The sequence below is a fragment of the Styela clava genome, chromosome 5, assembly GCF_964204865.1.
Source record: "Styela clava chromosome 5, kaStyClav1.hap1.2, whole genome shotgun sequence".
Classification (NCBI taxonomy): domain Eukaryota; kingdom Metazoa; phylum Chordata; class Ascidiacea; order Stolidobranchia; family Styelidae; genus Styela; species Styela clava.
The window spans coordinates 5865755-5888946 of record NC_135254.1 but is presented as its reverse complement, the minus strand read 5'-3'; the positions used below and the strand labels follow the sequence as shown (position 1 = coordinate 5888946).

Here is a 23192-nt window from a genome sequence, read left to right as displayed (position 1 = left end):
AAACATATGCTTTTCCAAACTGGACCCAGATGAAAAGTTTTCATCACAGATAACACAGGGAAATGTATTTTCAGCGGATTCCAGGATTTAGATAGAATTTTCCTTAACTAAAAATAATCACAATTCACAATCACTGAATATTGCTTAAGATACAAATAATTCACATTTGTAATTAGCTTATTTCATGATGCAGAATATCCAAAAAAATGTCATAAAATTTAGTGCAGTAAAAAGCAGTTAAATCTATGACTATGTGATGTCTATGAGACTAGGAAAATTTGTAATCTCCTTATACAAATTGTGAATGAGCTGCTTGCCGCTCAATGAGAAGCTGAGTTTTCTGGTGAAAAGCCTCTAATTAAAATTCAACCAAACTTCCCAGTAATTCTCTTCTAGCAAGGTTAATTTCACTTTAGGGAATGCAATTACCAATATAAGATTTCACAATGTCACGAGTGTCTATAGTGTAGTAATGCTCTTTCTAATGATATTCAATTTGTCATACATCTGCTGACTCATAAAAAAATGTAAGCACGATCACAAGTTTGAAAAACCATGCGATTATCACATACCGTAAAAGCAGGTAACTTCGGATGGTTTATAACTTCGGATGAAATTTTTAATCGTTCTTATCTCGACTAATTTGCGTCATATTGTGCTTATGACAGTTTCTATAGCGAGGAATTATATATCTAAATCTGTTATCATATTCAATTGCGCAGTTTAATTTATTTTATGATTAAAAAAATCATGTTTTAGCATAAAATTGACACTCCGTTTTCGAGCGGCTCAAATCGTGATTTCTACTGATGCTAACTTCGTCAAAATAGCATCATTCGATAGAGGGCGTTATCAATGTATATAGAAAATTAGACTGATCGCGAGATGTCGTATGAGACCCGATAAAAAATTAAAATTTGAATAATTTTTTTTATCACAATAATAGCATCTGACGCAAACGTTGAACTTGACGTCACCCTAACGTCGCTCACTTCGAGGACGACGTCACGTTGCGTCGCCGTTACAGGTTTGACGCCAGACATTCGGGCGCCGACGAGTTGGCGTAGATTTGAAAATAACAACGATATTTTGTTCGATTGATCAATATCGGCAAAATATACGCATCAACCATTTTCTGTGGATCGTAAATTCATGGCGTCAAATGCTGGAGATGTAATTCAATTAAATTTATTAAAAATGGCAATTAATGAAAAGCATATCCATTCGATTTCAAATTTCTCCATTTGGTACGGCAACGTGGTTCAAAATAGAAAAATTGTGAGCAGTCGAGAAATATTGCTGAAATATAAAAATATATAACCAGCGATAAATAACAACAATCATTGCTGCAAGTGAGTTCCGTTTTGTGAATTTAACGAAAGTAATTTTAATAAAGTTGCCAATTGCCAAATCGGTGTTTTGTCGTGATTTATGCACGGCCGACATTTAAATAGGTCAATTTAATAAAGAGTGCTGTCATGTGCATGCTCAATAATATTTATTGTGCGACTATACATGGTGTGACTGTGGAGTGTAAAAAACGCTATCAAAACATCATCGGCTATAACTAAATCGACTATGACCGGTGAATATTCGGATCTAATGTTACGATAAGAGAAAATACAACGAGACATTTTAGTATAAAATCAACCTAAAAGTGCCGCGCCGGAAATCCCACGGTCGACATTATCATCGTCGCTCGCGACGTGGATTGAACATCTGGCATTTACGCAACGACGTAAAGCGTGTTTTGTCCTAACGCACGCACTTTTCGCTCTAGTTGCGGTGACGCAGGGAGGGGATACACCCATCCGAAGTTAGATATTTATTTGCGTCGTTACAGATCACAGAAAATGAGACAATTAAGACAGAAAAAATGATCCGATCATCGAGAAAATTATATGTAGATGCAGAGAATTACATCAATGTAATATATTTCAAGTTTGACGCGAATCGGACAACAAACGGCAGAGTTATTGATTAAAATATAGTGAAATCATCCGAAGTTAGCTGCTTTTACGGTATTCATGAATGAAAGCAACTGGATCACAGATACTGTACCGGTATTGTTAGAGTCACTCTAATCAAAGGCTATGTACTTTACCTTAAGTCCTGAATTTTGTGATCACTACTACTATTTCCTCACTAACAGTTTTAATAATCTAGAAACAGTACCTACCGGTACCGGTACCGGTACGGTACCGGCACCGTACATTTTATACTGGTACCGGTACACTTCCTTTCTTTAATATTTGAAAGAGTTATCTTTACTTCGGTTCTATAGACAAGACCAGAGCATAAATGAATGTTAGGGTATTTGGAAAGCTGTTTTCATATTCAAACTCCCTGAATCCGGAACGGCAGAGCAATCTAACTTATGTAGGCAAAGACAAAAAGCAGTCGTATTTCTGGTCGCTAAAGCAACTGTAGAATGATTTATTATACAAAATTTATCCTACGCGGAAAATTTACATATGGCATATATACGTAGATAGTTTATTTCGAAAACTCCACAATCTGACAATACAAACAGATTAAAAATGGAGAATTCTGGAGAGCGAACAAAACATTTAAAAAAAATTTAAAACATGATGAGTATAATGTGCCCGCTCACCAACACGCATTCATACCAAAAAACACAAATCTTGTTAAACAAGGCTTGGTTCAAAAATAAACACACACAAAAATAGATAGATACTTAGGGTTAGTTACGCGAATGTAATAAACTTTCGGACTGTTGTATACTTTTAAAACAGCCTGAAAGTTTGTTACATTCGCGTATATATATATAATATTTGAAATGGGTTTTCTTTCAAGTATCGACTTTCTTTGATATTTATTCAGTTTTTGTTCCCTAACAATGGCTTATCATTACCCATAACCTAACGATGATTTAACAATTGTAATCTAAGCAGCCGTTCAAGCATCAATTTGCGGATGGACGTTTTTAAGTTGACAAACAACTCGCCAACACAGTTTAGGTAGTCGAGTTATCCGCCCTGTCGCTTTGATTGGACGTGATACGACTTACATATTCATTATTCTGCAGACACTGTTGAGTTTCTATAAGTATATTCAGATTTTCCCGCAAAAAAATATACACAAAACACAAACACACAGAAGATTGGGAAAATTCTAAGGAAATTATACCCACATGCACGCTACTGTAAGAATCGGTAATAATTTTGCTGATAATACCGTGCAATACATTGTTGTATTTATTTTGTTTTTTAAAAAAATAAGATAATATGTAGGACAAGATAATTTTGCTCACTGACCTAAAATAAGTCTGAACATACAGGGCGAAAATTGCCAATTGCAGTTAATATTATCGAATTTAGTTAATATTTCAACTTCACAAGCATGATTTAGACTTTGAATTATTTTTAAATTGATGCCAACACAATCATTAAGGCGAAACGAAAGGTGTAAGACTTGTAATTAGACGTCATGCCTTCGGGGCACCATAATACTGATTACGCCAAAATAAAACCAAATAAGGGTGAGGTGATTATAGCTTATTTGCATTTGACAATATGGTGTCAATTATATACCAATTCACTCAATCTTTCGACTTCGTAAACGTGCCTTGAACTTAAAAGCGCTAACATTATAGTTGAAACAAAACAAAAGATAAAAAAAACTGCATTTAGACTATTATTTTTGAGAATGACTGCTTTACAACGCCGTGCCCTCGGGGCACCCACATATTGATTAATAAATTAACAACTCGATATGCGTGCGCTGTTACTTGTACTTTGTTTGGCTTGTCCGGTATACTTATCAATCGATCTTGATCGCTAAGTATGTTGATAGGTATTTGTCTGTCTGTTCGTTTGTCTATTAGATGAACGCGATATCTCACGAAGGCGAGGTTGAATCTGCTCCAAATTTTGCATGTGCATTCATCATATCTCGGACCAGAAGCCTATTGATTTTGGATGAATTATCGAGTTATTAATTAATTAATTTTTTTTTTTTCGTTTTTTTATAATTAGCAAGTTATCAATTTATTAATCATTTTTTTTTGCGGCCGATCGATGAGTCTTCGGTCTCCGACCGATATTCTCGTTTGTATAATTGGTCATCGGCACGTACGGTAGACGCATAACGACGCTTCACTTTAGTTTTTAGTTACATGAACACATTTGCGCGCGGTCTAATGGCCGTGTGCGTGAAAACCTACAGTGATGATAGCAAAAAAGTCTCAAAAAATATTACCATCATTGTACGTTTGGAAGATTTGTATGACACCGAAGACCATAGCTTTTCATCGAAGATATGAAATTTTCCCAGCGTATTATGTCAATCACAAATATGTTAACATTGGTTATTCTATTCTATTACAATGGTGCCATTTACAATGCCAACATTTAATATTCATATTTAGATATTCTGCATTATGGAAACCTAATTAGAAATGAAAGAAACCATCAAAGACGTATTTCCCTGCCTCATCTGTGATGAAAACTTTTCATCAGGGGACCCGGCTTGGAAAAGCATATGTTTTTGCACATTCATGATAAAAATGATGAGGCTCGAGATTTGAGCGAATATGCAGCTAAGAGCAATGCTTTTTCTCAACAAACTTGCGGCGAAGAGAAATCTAAAGTTCATCCACGCTGTATCCAAACTGATTCAATTGATAAGACTGACAAACCACGTAATTGTCATGAAATAAAAGTAACCTCTCTTCTGGACGGAAAGTTGCAAAATCAGTCACTTGTTCACACCAACACAAAAGCTCGGTCAAATGTAGAAACCCATTGTGAGTATGAACCTCATCTTTGTAGACGAGGTGGAAAGGATTTATTCAACTTATGTGTGCATGAACAAACTCATACTGAAAAGAAACCCTATATTTGTAAAGATTGTGGGAAGGCTTTTTTGTATTCATCTACTTTACAAACGCATGTGCGAATTCATACTGGAGAGAGGCCTTATATTTGTAAAGAATGTGGTAGGGAAATTATCACTGTATCTAATTTACATAGGCATGAGCAAACTCATAATGGAGAGAAGCCTTATATTTGTAAACAATGTGGTAAATCATTTTCGCAATCATCTACTTTAAATGTTCATGAGCGAATTCATACTGGAGAAAAGCCTTGTGTTTGTGAACAATGTGGAAAAAGATTCTCAAACATATCTGATTTACATAGGCGCGAGCGAACTCACACTGGAAAGAAGCCTGATGTTTGTAAACAATGCGGCAAGAACTTTTCGCAATCAACTGGTTTGCACGTGCATGAGCGAACACATTCGGAAGAGAAACCTTATGTTTGTAAACACTGTGGTAAAGGTTTTTCGCACATATCTAATTTACATATCCATGAGCGAATTCATACCGGAGAAAAGCCTTATGTTTGTAAAGAATGTGGGAGTAAATTTCCTCATGTATCAAGTTTACATAGACATGAGCAAACTCATCGGACTGGAGAGAAACTTTATTTTTGTCAACAGTGTGGAAAGTTTTTTTTTGCGATTATTCAATTTACAAGTGCATGAGGAAACTCATACTGGAGAGAGGCCTTATGTTTGTAAACAATGTGGTAGTGAATTTTCGCATGTATCGAGTTTACTTAGGCATGAGCGAACTAATGAATCTCATGATACTATAGAGATTTCTTATGTTTGTAAACAACATGGAAAAAAATTTCAGCGACTATCTCATATGTCGGCTCATGAGCTTATTCATACTGGAGGAACCTTATGTTTGTAAACAATATGGAAAGGGTTTTCCGCAATTATTTACACTGAAAGCGCATGAGCGAACTCATACTGGGGAGGAGCCATATGTTTGTAGTAAATGTGGTAAAGGGTTTTCGCAATCATCTAATTTATATGTTCATGAGAGAAATTATACCGGAGATAATCCTTATGTTTGTAAACAATATGGTAAAGGTTTTTTGAATTCAACCGATTTACATAGGCATGAGCGAAGTCATCATACTGGAGAAAAACTTTATATTTGTAAACAACGTGGTAAGGGCGCGCACTCATAAAGGTGAGAAACCTTATGTGTGTAAAGGGAATTTTCTCATGTATCCAGTTCACACAGGCATGAGCGAACTCATCATACTGCAGAGAGGCTTTATGTTTGTAAACAATGTGGAAAGAATCGTTAGAAAAACATTTGCTGATTCACACACGCAAAAGACTCTAGAAGCATGAATAATGTAGAAAAGAAATCCTACCCAAGGATAAAAATAATTGAATCGCAATGATTTTAAAATTTACTTTTATTGTTTTCAAAAAGTAAAATTGAATTGAATTTTTTTTTAAATGATTCACGTAGTTTTCTTATGATGATAATTTTGGCATTTATGTACATAATATCAGCTACGCGCATTTGAGTAACATCGTGATTATTGTTGGAATGTGATTAAGTATTATAACATTTTCTGTGTTTTAATTTACATTAGAAAAAAGGTGAAAGTAATAATTGTTTTATTGGGCATTATTTCTCACATATTGGGCGAAAGGTATTGAATCCGGTTTATTTACCCTGCTAGGACAGTGATTCTTGAACTTTTTCTCAATACGCTTCTCTAAATGCATTGTTAGTCCGCCCTCAATTTACTAATAAATATTACATTATATTTGCCGTCAATAGTTTTTTTCTTCACAATAAAAGATTATGATATTGAACCTTTGTGTGCCTAAATCTGACACTTCTGAATATTGGGTTTTTCGCAACAATAAACACGAAAATTAACTCGATTATCATTCACTGAATCAAATATGACATCTCAAGAATTCTCAATGTAGTTCTTTATCTCGTTCGACTGTCAGATGGGCAAAATTTATATATTTTTTTACCCCATTTTTGTGAAACAAGTGTAACTCATCTACTAATGAAGTATTGAAAAATAAATAACGCTTCTGTGACCACCATCTTTAACATTTTATTTTCTGAACTAAATTATGTCAAAAAATCTGTGTCTCTTCTACAGTTGACTTTTGTAAAACCCCTTTGCTAGTATGCTTTACCATCACTAACCTTTTGACAATTTGGTAAATATTTTTTCTAGGTAGACCTTGCAAAACAGTTTACATAATGATAACCTCCGATTTGCTTAAAAGCATATAACCACTTATCAGCGAAAAATACTGGAAATAAACTTATTCTATATCATTTCAGCTTTAGATACACTGTTGTTATTAAACTAAAAATTCTCCAAAAAATAGATTGCTAAGCTATTTGATTGAAATTTTCGAAGTCAACTCAGTATATATATTCTGAATAGTAGAAAAAACACAACCGTATACAAATTACGAGAAAATGATAATTTTGTTTTACTGAGGGAGGGAAGCCTCATGGAATGGTTATCGAACAGCGACACTAAACGCTTATAAATTTGTCCGAGTGGGTTAGAGAAGATGTAATTTAATCTCAGGGGAGAGGAAAGCTGATAAGTCAGCTTAACGGTATGGTGGATCACGGCTTTTCGTCCGATCACGCGTCCTTGGACTTGCATGCAGTGGTCCAGTCGTCGGAGTCTATCATTTTTTTAAACATCAATTAATCTCAGTGGGATTCGAACCTGCGAACCCACGCAGAGTAATCAGGGATCCATTCACCAATATTTATTACAATTCAATGTATTAGTAAAGCCCCAACTTTCTCGTAAAATGAGAAATGCGTGGGTGGTTATGTGCGAGAGTCGGGAGAATGGCGTGAGAGGCTGTGATTCGCCATATGATTAAGCCGCTTTATCGACTTCCCACTCCCCGGGATAAATATGTAAATTGAATTCTATCCTGACGATTGCGAGTGATTAGACGTGGTTTTCTTCAACGACGATCGTGTGTAAGATATCGAGGATGAGCGAAAGTTTTTACAAGATCTTCCATGAATCGCACGTGTTTGAGAGATACAGTTACGTGCTCGTAAACCTTCTTTATGAAGTTAGACCAGGGGTGCACAACCTGCGGCCATCGAAGGTAAAATCTGTGGCCGTGCCGGTGTGAGAAGGTACAATGTGTGCATAAATAAATTTTTAACATCGGTGATTGTGATATAGTTTCCAACACAGAAATTTAATTGTTAAATTTTGGCGATTAACGTAATCTATTTTTTTTGTTGCGGGATCCCGAAACAAAAGTCATGGGGATAATATTTTATAACATCGTTTTCAGTTTCAGTAGTTACTCTCCTATTTTGTGTCCAAAATTTAAGTTGCAGATTCGCTCTATTATAATCTCAAGCGTCTCGTCACCGAAGACCAAGGATTAGTTAACGAGTTTTTAACAGAGGATACCCAGGTCAGGGCGGGAAAAAAACAATTATTGGTGTCTTTGAGGCACAAAACGTACGAGTGTAAGAGCGGATAGGGATTTTCAAAAATATAGTTTACAGACACAATCGATGTTAACGGTCCACATGACCACATCAAGCGTACCGAATCAATCAGTGACTTGAATGAAAAAAGCTTCGCAAAATTATTGTCTAAAGTATAAATTCTTTAATTAATCCTGAAAAGGCCTGTTGTCGATGATCGATTAGGAACTTACGCGTTTATATGATTAAACGCACAATTTTGCAAGAAATAGAACATTTAATTCTGATGTACGCTGCTGCTAAAGGATGTGAGATAAGGAGTATCTGCGGGAAGATATTTATCCAATGCCTGCAAAGTTATAAACGCTGACGAATAATATCAGCAATTATAACGTAATAATCAAAGTAAATATTTTTTGCGTTGTCAACACCTTCGGAATCACAGTAATTCTCAGCGGACTGCCGACTGTATATGAAATCTGAATATCTCTCATTCATTAAAATTATTCGATGCAATAAAATACTGACCACTAAAAACTTTGATTTTTCATATATGTTTAACTTTTACCATTTCATGCACGTTTTAGACGCAAGTCAATAACATATATCAATAAATACCAATTCTATAATTAATAAATAAAGCTCATAAAAAATCTCGATCCCACTGGCGGCCGTAGACTTTTTACAAAAACATAATGCGGCCGTCTAAAGAGAAAAGGTTGTGCACCCCTGAGTTAGACAAATGACCCTCCAGAGGTGCCAACAACGCTCAGCACGATGCACAACCGTGCGGCCCCGATAAAGTTTTGCGGCTCGCTGGAGTTTTTACGCGGCTCTTCTCGCTGGCAATAATTATTATTCAAATTTGATTAAGAGGAACTGTAGCGTAAATTGTGTTTCAGTAAGAAAATCGCAACGTGGAATTTAAAGTTCAAACTGTCAAACGACAAATCTTACATCACAATGATCAAATGTTTGTTGCTGCGTTGGTGGTTTGTTGTAGCTTTATTGCGGTTAGTCTCAGTAACAGTGCGATATGTCCTGCGCTGCATTGACTACATATCACAAAACTTTCAGATAAGATGGAAACACACAAGTCAACTTCTTCTGATATGGCATCGCAATATATACTTTGCAATACTGTTAATATACGTTTGTTTTCAATTCACAGTATTCTAATATTATTGATTCCTAAATCATGCGGCTCTCACATATTTGTGACTTGGTGCATGCGCGGCTTTTATACTAAAAAATTTCGCCCATCCCTTTCATACTGTGTGCCTCAAGAGATTCTCAGGTGTGCCGAGGAGCGGTTTGAAATTTTGGAAACTAGGCCATTTGTATTACACATAGGCATGCATGCAACGGGCAAGCTTGTGAGACGTGAGTATGCAGTATTGGGCTGGTTATATTATTGCATTTGCCTTGTCGTTGTAGTAAAGATGATCGTCACGGTATAATTATATTATGTCATAATCAACCAATCATTTATTTTGGTTCTCTGACAAAACAAAATGCAGAGATACCTGGGAGACGGGCATAACTCAAAATGAAGTTAAAAAGCGAACAATGTATGTGCCCGCCCACCAAAAAAAGTAGGTAATTGAATGTAATAAACTTTTGACAACTGAAAATTTGAACCACATATTAGTATCCAACTAGGATTTATAGAGAGATCACCAGAATAAATATATAAATGAAGCCGATTTTGAATTGCTCGGCGGTATGGCGCATCGTGATAAGCGTTAGGAATACGCTCTCTGATTACCCTTCGTGGGATCGCAGGTTCGATTTCCATGCGGGAATGATCATGTGCGAGAGGATTGCTGGACTCCTTGTCGCCGTGGGGTGGTTCACGTAACCGCTGGTCGGTTACGGCTTCTTCCACCATCAAGTCCATGCTTTCGAAAACAAATAACTGGTTAACTAATCTCATACCCGACCTTGACTGGTAACCGGACGAGAGTCTTTTTCTACCCCAACCTCAATTGTGAGGCGCGTAGAAGGAAAAAAGGGAGCGATAAAACCTCGTTCCAATCGTTTTTTAAAACAGGCACATCGCATTAACATTTGCGGAATAACTTGTTCAAAGACACTAAACGAGCAAAAAAAGTTCGAGAACCACTGCCATATACACTTCCGTCCCTAGTCCTTCATTATGTTACCGTCATTAGCATTTGATCATTAACACTCCCAGTTTTCAAAGCAAAATAAATATCACATTGTCCACATTAAATGAAAAATATTTAATCTCATCGGTTAATTTCAAACTTTCAAAATAAAAAAAATAGTCATCTGACATATGTGAGTTTAAGTTGAGAAATTCCGCCCCAATGTTATCGAATTATGGTGTTACAAAATAAAATTACAACATGTACAAAAATTTATACAAAAACAAATGAAAAAAATATATTGAAATTGACTTATCTGATAACTAAAGCTAGCATCATCTGGTAAAATCCGAATTGGATTATCATTGCCGTGTTTGGCTAATTGTTCAAGATCTTACTTTAAAAAATCTCCTGAACAAAATTAAAACGAAAAACTGAACTTTTAAAATATTGCTTTTCTCTCATTTATTTTTCTCTTAATATAAAGCCAAACGCACGAATGAATATGGCAGAATATATTTTAAAACTCGTAAAACATTTCCAAAGTTTTGACTTTTTAAACTATTTATTTTTAAATTCAATCAAAATTTCAAAAGAATATGAGTAGCTTATACCTGCATTATGATTAGGTTAAATATAAGGAAAACTTCTTCCAAACGATCCAATATGTAAGGAACCCACACAATAAATATCACATTGTCCACATTAAATGAAAAATATTTAATCTCATCGGTTAATTTCAAACTTTCAAAAAAAAAAAAATTAGTCATCTGACATATGTGAGTTTAAGTTGAGAAATTCCGCCCCAATGTTATCGAATTATGGTGTTACAAAATAAAATTACAACATGTATGTACAAAAATTTATACAAAAACAAACGAAAAAAATATATTGAAATTGACTTATCTGATAACTAAAGCTAGCATCATCTGGTAAAATCCGAATTGGATTATCATTGCCGTGTTTGGCTAATTGTTCAAGATCTTACTTTAAAAATCTCCTGAACAAAATTAAAACGAAAAACTGAACTTTTAAAATATTGCTTTTCTCTCATTTATTATTCTCTTAATATAAAGCCAAACGCACGAATGAATATGGCAGAATATATTTTAAAACTCGTAAAACATTTCCAAAGTTTTGACTTTTTAAACTATTTATTTTTAAATTTCAAAAGAATATGAGTAGCTTATATCTGCATTATGATTAGGTTAAATATAAGGAAAACTTCTTCCAAACGATCCAATATGTAAGGAACCCACACAAACTGTTGTTTTCCTGCCTATGTTGTTTTTGTAAACGCAGTCTATTCAAAAAGCGCATCACACATTGTTTACACAGTTAGGTTTGCTCATACCAACGTAATTTGGATTCTTTCAAGTATGTCTTCGCTCATGGGCATGCAAAGTGGATAAATGTGCAAAATGCTTACCACATTCTTTACAAACATAAGGTTTCTCTCCAGTATGAGTTCGTTCATGCACATGTAAATTAGATAATTGTGAAAAACTTTTTCCACATTGTTTACAAATATGTGGTTTCTCTCCAGTATGAATTCTCTCATGTTCAGATAAAGTGGATGATCGTGAGAAAGCCTTTCCACATTGTATACAAACATAAGGTTTCTCTCCAGTATGAGTTCGTTCATGCGCTTGTAAATCAGATAATTGTGAATAACTCTTTCCACAGTGTTTACAAACATGAGGTTTCTCCCCAGTATGAGTTCGTTCATGCGCTCGTAAATTAGATAATTGTGAAAAACTCTTTCCACATTGTTTACAAACGAAAGGTTTCTCTCCAGTATGAGTTCTCTTGTGCACAAGTAAACTAGATGATCGCGTAAAACTTTTTCCACATTGTTCACAAATGAAAGGTTTTTCCCCAGTGTGAGTTCGTTCATGTATTGATAAAGCAGATGAATATGAAAACCACTTTTCGCATTGTTTACAAGAATATGGTTTCTCTCCAGTATGAGTTCGTTCATGCACTTGTAAACCAGATAATTGTGAAAAACTCTTTCCACATTGTTTACAAATATGAGGTTTCTCTCCAGTATGAGTTCGTTCATGCGCTCGTAAAATAGATATTTGTGAAAAACTCTTTCCACATTGTTTACAAACGAACGGTTTCTTTCCAGTATGAGTTCTCTTGTGCACATGTAAATTAGATGACTCCGTAAAACACTTTCCACAATATTCACAAACATGATTAGAGGCACCAGGTTTTTTGCCGCAATGAGTTCGCTTATGCCCTTGTAAATGAGATAATCGCGTAAAACACTTTCCACATTGATTACAAATATAAGGTTTTTCTCCAGTATGAGTTCTTCCATGCCTCTGTAAATGAGATAATCGAGAAAAACACTTTCCACATTGTTTACATATATGAGGTTTCTCTCCAGTATGACTTAGCTCGTGCCTAAGTAAACTAGATAATTGTGAAAAATCCTTTCCACAATGTTTACAAGCATAAGGTTTTTCGCCAGTGTGAGTTCGCTCATGCTCTCGTAAACTAGATAATCGTGAAACACATTTTCCACATTGTTTACAAATATAGGGTTTATCTCTTGGAGGAATCCGCATATGCCTGTTTAAATTCCGCTTTGATTTGAAGCTCTTCCCTAATTGTTTGCAACTATATGATTCATCTCCACTGTTGCTTTTCAGATTAGGCATTGGTCCGGTGTTGGTATGGACAAGTGACTGGGTTCGTGATTTCCCTTCCAGTTTAGTGGTTTAGCAAAACCACTTCCTCTATTTTTTTTTCAGATACACAAAGTGAAGAAGTTTTACTTGTAATATATTTTCCACAATTCTCCTCAGAGTTAGTAGGCTGACTAGTTCCAGCAATGTTGTTAGTCACATATTCGTTTGATTCTTCAGTGCGATAAGAATTTTCATCATTGTCAATGAGCAAAAACATGAACAGTTTTCAGCGCAGTTAAGGCAAGGAAATGCGTCTTTGGTAACAATTTCCAAAATAAATAAAATCTAAAAACAATGGTAAATTTCAGTATTATGCACTTCTGACCATGAAATTGTCATGAAATTTATTAGAAGCATTAATATTTTTAATAAACTTATATTTTTCGTGCAAATTTCGATCGTCAGCTTGCTTCTAAATGAGAACCGTAAAACAGGCTAACTTCGGATGCCTTGTAACTTCGGATGAAATTTTCAATCGTTAATATTTCGACTAAATTACGTCATATTGTGCTTCTGGCAGTTTCTATAGCAAGGCCTTATATATCTAAATCTGTTATCATATTCAATCGCGCAATTTAATTTATTTTTTGATTAAAAAAATCACGTCTTAACCTAAAATTGACACTCCGTTTTTGAACGGCTTAAATCGTGACTTCTACTGATGCTAAGTTCCTCAAAATACTGTCATTCGATAGAGGGTGTTATCAATGTATATAGAAAATAGACTGATCACGAGATGTCGCAGGAGACTCGAGAAAAAATTGTAATTCAAATAATAGCATCTGACCTACACGCTAAACTTGACGTCGCTCACTTTGAAGACGACATCATGTTGCGTCGCCGATAGGGATGCCACTTTCGGATTTACGGATCGATTCGAATCGCATCTTTTCTGAATCGATTCGAATCAGATTTACGTGTTTCGGAAAAAGAGAGCGATTTACCGAAAAAAAAATTGAACGTTTGTTGAATCGTTGTTTTCGGCGGCGAACTGCCGAATGCGTTTATGCGGCACTCCAAATAACAACAAATAAATGGAAATGAATTTTTCGTGATTGACTTTTTTACTTATCTGCCGTCGTATGTTTCAAATTCGGCACAACACACTCTTTTACGCTCACTCGAGATGATGTGTGGCGTATTCTCCCCCAAACCGCGAGTTCAGTTTTCCACTGAATAGCCTAAGTTTCTATTATGCGCGAATTTAAATGGATCGTATATCTGAAAATTCGTGACAATTTTGAAATTTTTCAACAGCACACCTGCGCTGCGACTAAGTTATTGTACACCGCGGCATGATTGTATAAAGAATCAGCTACCGACGTCTCAGATGATATTTAATTTTGATTGAAATTTAATTTAAACTTTGTTCTGAGTGAGATATTTCGCGTACATTTGAAGAGAACTATTACTGAATGAGTTCATCGGCCAGCAATGTTAATTGAAAATCGTGTTTCTCATCCTAAAATATATATATTTATTTTATTTACGTTTGTCAGGCTTCCATTCGAGTGGCGGTGAACAAAAACATACACGTCTTTTACATCTGTTACAAAAAAAAATTAGTATTTAATTTTAATTTTGTTAGGGCGATACAAGCGGGAATAAAACATTTCAGATTATTTCTAGCAAATGTCATAACGAACAGGTGGGAGTAAATAATACTTGGAGTGAATAATACTTGAGGAATGGTAACTTGTGCACTGTTTTACATCAACACATGCCACATTGCAAACGTTATACGACATAAAGCGTGTTTTGTCTTCACGCACGCACTTTTCGCTCGAGTTGCGGTGACGCAGGGAGGTGATTCCCCATTCGAAGATAGATATTTAGTGGCGTAGTGAAAAATGAGACAATTAAGACATAAAAAATGATCTGATCAACGAGAAAATTAAATGCATGTACAGAGAATTACACCAATGTTATATATTTTATATGGCCCACAGTCTATGTTTGAGCATGTTTTCAGTGCTCAACTATTTGCAAATGCACCAACAAGACAACTGGTCTCATGTAGTTTCGTACCTAACATACTTCCAGTAGGCGTAGCATAACAATTTTTTCACGTGTCAATCCTAACCCCCACCTGACCACACCATCCAAAAATTACGTCACTACGACGTCACAGTGACGTAATACAGCCCTTCAAACCATGCGAACTGTTACCCAAGACGCGCAGACGAGAACCCGAAATCGAACAGTCATTTCTCTCGTTTTCCTGTCGCAATGATCCCGATAGGAGAGAGATACCGTAAACGCAGGTAACTTCGGATGAAATTTTCAATCGTTTATATCTTGACTAAATTATGTCATATTTTGCTTCTGGCAGTTTCTATAGAGTGTCCTTATATATCTAAATCTGTTACCATATTCAATCGCCTAATCTTATTTATTTTTTGACACAAAAAATCACATTTTAGCCAAAAATTGGCACCTTGTTTTTGAGCGGCTAACATAGCGAATTCTGCCGACGCTAACTTCACTAAAAGACCGTCAATCGCTAGAGGGCATACACAATGTACAAGGAAAATTACAGTGATCACGAAATGTCGTGTGTGATTCAAGTAAAATATATTATTTTAATTTAAAAATTTCGCCAAAATATCGACGTTACGATGCTTACGCTGAACGTGACGTCAACAACGTGATTCAATTTCGCTCCATTTAAAGCCGACGTCACATTGCGTAACTCGCTGCGACATTTGAACGCCAGACTATGTGGCACCACGTGTAGTTAAATATAAGGTGAAAGCTCCTACCTGATCCTAGTCACCAAATCCTACAAAAACTTCATTATAGCCCCAGTCATATGCTGTTTATTCATTGTGAATCCGTTTAATGCACATCAAATTTGTGCGTTAATATTTTTGCATTCATTCTCCGAACGTATAGATGTTGTTGATACGTAAGGCTAACGAACAGCCAGTTACGCGTATCTATACTATCACAATGATAAAGTATGTATGTTTACGATGATAATATTATAAGCGTAGAATGTTGCACAGGTGAGCATGAAACTCAGGTGCACTCAGTAGGAGGTTGGACCACATACGAGTAAGTCGCAAAATGAAGAAAAGAGTATCAAAGTTTCTATTTGGCGTTTTTATCCGTTTCATGTCATTTGACTTTGTCTATCTGCCTGTGAATACATTATATCTGAATTATGAACACGAGCCACAAGCTACACCGTTCCATATTGTTTTCCATTTCCACTGCCATTTTTTACTACCTATCGTAATTCATCATTGTTTTTTTTTCTAATTTCATTCGTTTCATTTTTGTTTCGTAATAAAAATTGTTTTCCACTTCCATTTTTACGACATAGTTTATTCGTCTGTTATTTTATTTTCATTTGTCCCATGTTGTCTATTTTTTGTTTTGTATTAAAACGATCATATTAGCAAAATCTAGCACTTTCATGAAATTAAGAATAGTCAGAAGTAAATGGTTTAGTTTTGCGAAATGTCAGAAATAGCGATGGGCAAAATTATCATAAATTATTACATGCGTTGTATTTTGAAGCATTTTAGCGGTAATAATTATGGCGTGACACTGTCAAAATCGTCGAGTAAAGTTCTGAGTTCGCAAATTCCGTAGATAAAATTGTGAGTTAGTCGGTAACGATTTTAGCTATAATAATCGTCGGGTTATTGTTTTGTCCAAAAAAAAAAAAACGTTAAAACTTGAGGGAAACAGTTATATATAATTAGCGTCCGACCCGCTATTAGGACCAAAAGCCTTATGACAAGTATAAATGCATAACGGCCGATTTATTCAATTATTATAATAAATAAAAATTCAGGATTCGTGCAATCGCAGGTGCAAAGCATAAGAACGTCAATCATCGTCTTAATAAATATCTCCATTCCGGTGTCGATAATAATATCACCGTTCTCTTTAACCCTTCCCATGCAATTTTTATTTTTTATTAAATAACAGTATTTGCTACGCCGACTTTATGCATTTGTATCCCCACAACTAATCGATCGACTAACGAAAAAGTAATGATCCTCTGCTGCCCACTGACTGATCGTTGGAAAGCTTATTTGAAGAGCTTGCAATTGGCGATTAAAAAAATTTTTTTTTTAAAGGGGTGGTCTGAGTCACAAACCGGATAGAGAAAAGGCATTTTTTTTTCTTGGGTGTTGAAACTTCAAACCGTGAGAAAAAATAGAAATATTCGCTAAATCCTTTACTGTTACCGCTTCTTGGTTGGCAAACAATAGCATAATATTGCTGTAGCAATTTCGTTATCTAACTCAAAATACTTTGGTAGATGGAAGAGATAATATGTCTTCTATTACCACCCAAAAAACACCGAAATTTGCATAAATTTCAAAAACACACCCTCGTTCTGCCGCAAATAAAATTCCCATGGTAAACGAAAGCGAGATTTACCGTCGCTTATTTTAATCTCGAAGAATACTTCTTATCAATAAACTAAAACCCGGAAAAACTAGACCAAGAGTTTGCGAACGATTGCTAAATAAAACAGTGGAGTACATCAACGTACCCGCCGCAATCTAGGGAGTTTTGTCGTGGGCACGTATACGTGCCCACCTCACGGAAAGGGTTAAACTCGAACGATTAATAATATACAAACAGTGATAAGACCACAAAGCCAACACATAAGATAAAAATCAGAATAAAATTAATTTGGGTTTTGAAATCAGCTCTTCTTGTCTTCAAGAGCTGTTGCCGATGTAAACGCACGAGTATACCAGATCAATGACATTAAGCATGCTGCTAATGTCATTGACCAGATATATAAAACTTCAATGTCCGCCGACCCGAAAGAATTAACAATCGGAAAAATATAAAACGGCAGTCATAGATGAACGTCAGTGTGCGACACCTAAAACGGATCACGGCACCGTAAGTTCTACGCAGCGACGTTAGCACAGGTCACTGATCACTCAGACATTTCTCTCTCACGTCGAAGTGACGCAAAGCGAAAAGTGGCCATCGGAAGTTAGAAGCATTTGGAATACAGATCTACAGACAAATAACGTCAATAATTTGAATGAAAAAAGGTATTGACTGATATGAAACAGGGTTTATCGTGAAGAGAAAGACTTCATTGTATTATATTCCAAGTTTGGCTTCAATTGAAACAATAAACGGCGGAGAAATTGTTCATAATATAGTGAAATCATCCAAAGTTACCTGCTTTTACGGTAGCTGACGTTAATCAGTTTATCGTCAGCGCCGATGCCATTTTGGGCGATCGTGCGAGTATTTGGCAAGCTCTATGACGTGACATAATTTTTGGATGGCGTGGTCAGGTGAGGGTTAGGATTGCCATGTCAGAAGATTGTCATGCTACGCCCACTATAAGTAAGTTAGGTACAAGACTACACGACACCCCAAGACAACTTACTGTACCATAATAAAAGTTAGCACTGTCTAACTGTGAAAAACAGGCAGGGCAGAAAAGTGAAAAAGCAGACATGGTACCGTAAAAGCAGGTAACTTCGGATGATTTCACTATATTATGAACAATTTTTCCGCCGTTTATTGTTCAATTGAAGCCAAACTTGGAATATAATACAATGAGGCCTTTCTCTTCACGATAAACTCGGTTTCATATCAGTCAATACCTTTTTTCATTCAAATTATTGACTATATTTGTCTGCAGATCTGTATTCCAAATGTTTCTAACTTTGGATGGCCACTTTTCGCTTTGCGTCACTTCGTCGTGAGAGAGAAATGTCTGCGTGATCAGTGACGCGTGATAACGTCGCTGCGTAGAACTTACGATGCCGTGATCCGTTTTGCGTGTCGCACACTGACGTTCATCTATGACGGCCGTTTTATTTTTTTCCGATTGTTAATTCTTTCGGGTCGGCGGACATTGAAGTTTTATATATCTGGTCAATGACATTAGCAGCATGCTCAATGTCATTGATCTGGTATACCCGTGCGTTTACATCGGCAACAGCTCTTGAAGACAAGAAGGACTGATTTCAACACCCAAATTAATTTTATTCTGATTTTTATCTTATGTGTTGGCTTTGATCTTATCACTGTTTGTATATTATTAATCGTTCGAGTTTAAAGAGAACGGTGATATTATTATTAACACCGGAATGGAGATATTTATTAAGACGATGATTGACGTTCTTATGCTTTGCACCTGCGATTGCACGAATCCTGAATTTTTATTTATTATAATAATTGAATAAATCGGCCGTTATGCATTTATACTTGTCATAAGGCTTTTGGCCCTAATAGCGGGTCGGACGCTAATTATATATAACTATTTCCCTCAAGTTTTAACGTTTTTTTTTTGGACAAAACAATAACCCGACGGTTATTATAGCTAAAATCGTTACCGACTAACTCACAATTTTATCTACAGAATTTGCAAACTCAGCACTTTACTCGACGATTTTGACAGTGTCACGCCATAATTATTACCGCTAAAATGCTTCAAAATACAACGCATGTAATAATTTATGATAATTTTGCCCATCGCTATTTCTGACATTTCGCAAAACTAAACCATTTACTTCTGACTATTCTTAATTTCATGAAAGTGCTAGATTTTGCTAATATGATCGTTTTAATACAAAACAAAAATGAGACAACATGGGACAAATGAAAATAAAAAAAACAGACGCATAAACTAAGTCGTAAAAATGGAAGTGGAAAACAATTTTTAATACGAAACAAAAATGAAACGAATGAAAATAATAAAAAAAAGAATCATGAATTACGATAGGTAGTAAAAAATGGCAGTGGAAATGGAAAACAATATGGAACGGTGGAGCTTGTGGCTCGTGTTCATAATTCAGATATAATGTATTCACAGGCAGATAGACAAAGTCAAATGACATGAAACGGATAAAACGCCAAATAGAAACTTTGATACTCTTTTCTTCATTTTGCGACTTACTCGTATGTGGTCCAACCTCCTACTGAGTGCACCTGAGTTTCATGCTCACCTGTGCAACATTCTACGCTTAAGATATTATCATCGAAAACACACATACTTCATCATTGTGATAGTATAGATACGAGTAACTGGCTGTTCATTAGCCTTACGTATCCACAACATCTATACGTTCGGAGAATGAATGCAAAAATATTAACGCACAAATTTGATATGCTTTAAACGGATTCACAAAGAATAAACAGCATATGACTGGGGCTATAATGAAGTTTTTGTAGGATTTGGTGACTAGGATCAGGTAGGAGCTTTCACTTTATATTTAACTACACGTGGCGCCACATAGTCTGGCGTTCAAATGTCGCAGCGAGTTACGCACGAGCTACGCAATGTGACGTCGGCGTTAAATGGAGCGAAATTGAATCACGTTGTTGACGTCACGTCCAGCGTAAGCATCGTAACGTCGATATTTTGACGAAATTTTTAAATCAAAATAATATATTTTACTTGAATCGCACGCGACATCTCGTGATCACTGTAATTTTCCTTGTACATTGTGTATGCCCTCTAGCGATTGACGGTCTTTTAGTGAAGTTAGCGTCGGTAGAAATTGCTTTGTTAGCCGCTCAAAAACAAGGTGTCAATTTTTGGCCCAAATGTGATTTTTTGTGTCAAAAAATAAATAAGATTAGGCGATTGAATATAATAACAGATTTAGATATATAAGGACTCTCTATAGAAACTGCCAGAAGCAAAATATGACGTAATTTAGTCAAGATATAAACGATTGAAAATTTCATCCGAAGTCACCTGCGTTTACGGTACCAGTACCGTACCACTTGTGGCTACATAAGTTGCAGTTCCTACCGGTACCGTAAGAGCGCCTAACTTCGGACAAAATTTTTGAACGGCCATATCTTGGCTAAAACGCGCCGTATATTGCTAATTTTAATTATTATAGGTTGCGCTGTTATATCTACATCTATTCTCATCTTTTTTAATGTTTCATAATTATTTTTTTGGTAAAAAAACGGAAATTTTGCCGAAAATTGACTGCCCGGCATTCAACGGCGCAAAGTGTCGCTCCTACTGAAGCTATCATCGTCAAAATACCATCATTCGGTAGAGGGCGACAACAATGTATATAATTTATTTGAGTGATCGCAACATGTCGTACGAGATTTAAATAAAACATAAAATTCTGAATTATAAATTCCGTAAGAATATTAAGATTTCACGCAGCGTCAAAAATTACGTCAACCTCACGTAGATTATTTTTCCTCACTTCCGACACGACGTCACACTGCGTCGCGGAAATGAATTTTGACGTCAGACACAACGGAGCCAATATGACGATTTCCGTTAAGATAAAGACGGCGTTGCAATGTAATATTTTTGTATTTTGTTCGGTCATGTATGAATATATGTTAAAATTACATTAATGAAAATACATGTCACACTTAATCGATGACGTTAAAAATCGAATATATAAAACTATGATAATTCCAACGTCCATATGGCACAGTGCACTGACTTAACCATTATTTTATGATTAGTAGTCGAAATGACAGTTATTGAATACGGCCTGGGTGAATTTTATTCACTCGAAATTAAAAATAAATTTAATCTACAACAAATAAACGGGACCTACATGTTTACAAGATTAAGTTGAATTTTAAATTAAACTTTACAATCGGATTTACCGTGTGTTTGATATAAATTATCATTTATAAAGATAACCGCGCAGAATAAAAAAAAGCTATCCGTCGAGAATATTAATACTTCAAAGACTTCGATAGAAGCCCGTTAAAATACTTCATTGTGGATTGAAACGGTTTGCATCAGATATATTTACGTATGCATTTCCTGATTAAAATGACTAACATGTTATTATACTCATCTGAAGTATCGAAAATTAACGAACGAAAGATGTAAACATAGGACGACGGAAGTTTCAAATAATGCATTTTCGTCGTGACGTCAATGTTACGTTACGACGACGATCGAGCGTCTTATCTTCACGCAACGACGTGATTACGTCATCCGCATCGGAAGCCTCTTTCTCTCTGTGCGTCGCGGTTACGCAGTGAAGAAAATGACTGTCCGAAGTTAGGGCGGTGAAGGATAACGGTCAGATGACAAGAAATATCGATTATTTCAATAGTAAAAATAGTCCAATTGAACCGAAATTTGCAGGGAATGTAAATTACCGCACGAATGTTTTACCGAGCAATTTTGGCACCGTTTGGACAATAAATGGCCGAGTTATTGACGAAAATATAGTAATTTTATCCGAAGTTAGGCGCTTTTACGGTACACCACTACGACGTCACCATCACGTCTTAGGGCTTGCCAAAGTATAATTACGATCGCCCGAGATGGCATCTGCGCCGCCGATAACGAACTCGCTAAGGCCGGCGATGTCTCTCCTGTCGTTGTGACGAGAAAACAAGAGAAAGAGCTTGCTCGATTTCGGGTGATCGTCTGCGCGTTTTGGACGATCATTCGCATACTCTGGTGGGCCTTATTACGCCACAGTGACGTTAAAAACTTAAAATAACGTAATTTTTGGACGACTCAGTCAGGTGAGGGTTAGGAATGACATATGCAAAAATTGTTTAGCCAGGCCAACTAGAAGTACATGTGGTACTAAACTATACCGGTACCAGACACCGGTACGGTACCTACCTGTACAGTTAACTCCGGCTCAGACTACTTTCTCGTCTTTTTTGCATTCTGTATTGCATAAATCATTGTATTGGGTATTTAAGAGAGCTGTGATCTGCCTTCATATACCAATTTCCTAAATCCAAAACACTGGAGCAACCTAACATATCTCACAATATTGGGATAGAGCTGTGAATGTGTCGCTAAAACAACTGTTCAGGATTTTTTAAATTACTCCTACGCGGAAAAATTACATCTGGATAAAAATAGGATAGGATTTACATATTTATCCCGGGGGAGAGAGAGAGAGAGAGAGTTTATTTCATTTTGTCAAACCAAGAAAACAATTCATGCACACATAAACAAATATCAAAAAAAATAGTTTTTTTTTTTTTTTTTTTTTTTTTTGCCAAATTTAAATCCATAGCCAAATCGGATTTATGAAAATGATAGTTTTGGTTTATCCAAATATATTATTATGTCAATTTAATTGCATGAATCCCAATTTCCAAATAATTTAGGTGTTAAGTATA

At 35.8% G+C, this 23192-nt stretch overlaps 2 protein-coding genes across 2 annotated transcripts in view; one reads left to right on the top strand and one right to left on the bottom strand.

The window, feature by feature from the left end:
- LOC120330489 (uncharacterized) overlaps window positions 1-23192 on the top strand; it is a 280708-nt gene that overhangs the window by 134296 nt on the left and 123220 nt on the right. The window lies entirely within an intron of this gene.
- Window positions 9745-22817, bottom strand: LOC144422737 (uncharacterized). The gene is made up of 2 exons (XM_078112496.1): window positions 22681-22817; window positions 9745-13382 (listed from the first exon to the last, which is right to left on the bottom strand). Exon 2 carries the CDS (start codon window positions 13065-13067, stop codon window positions 11769-11771), a length of 1299 nt encoding a protein of 432 aa, XP_077968622.1. The 5' UTR covers window positions 13068-13382; window positions 22681-22817; the 3' UTR covers window positions 9745-11768.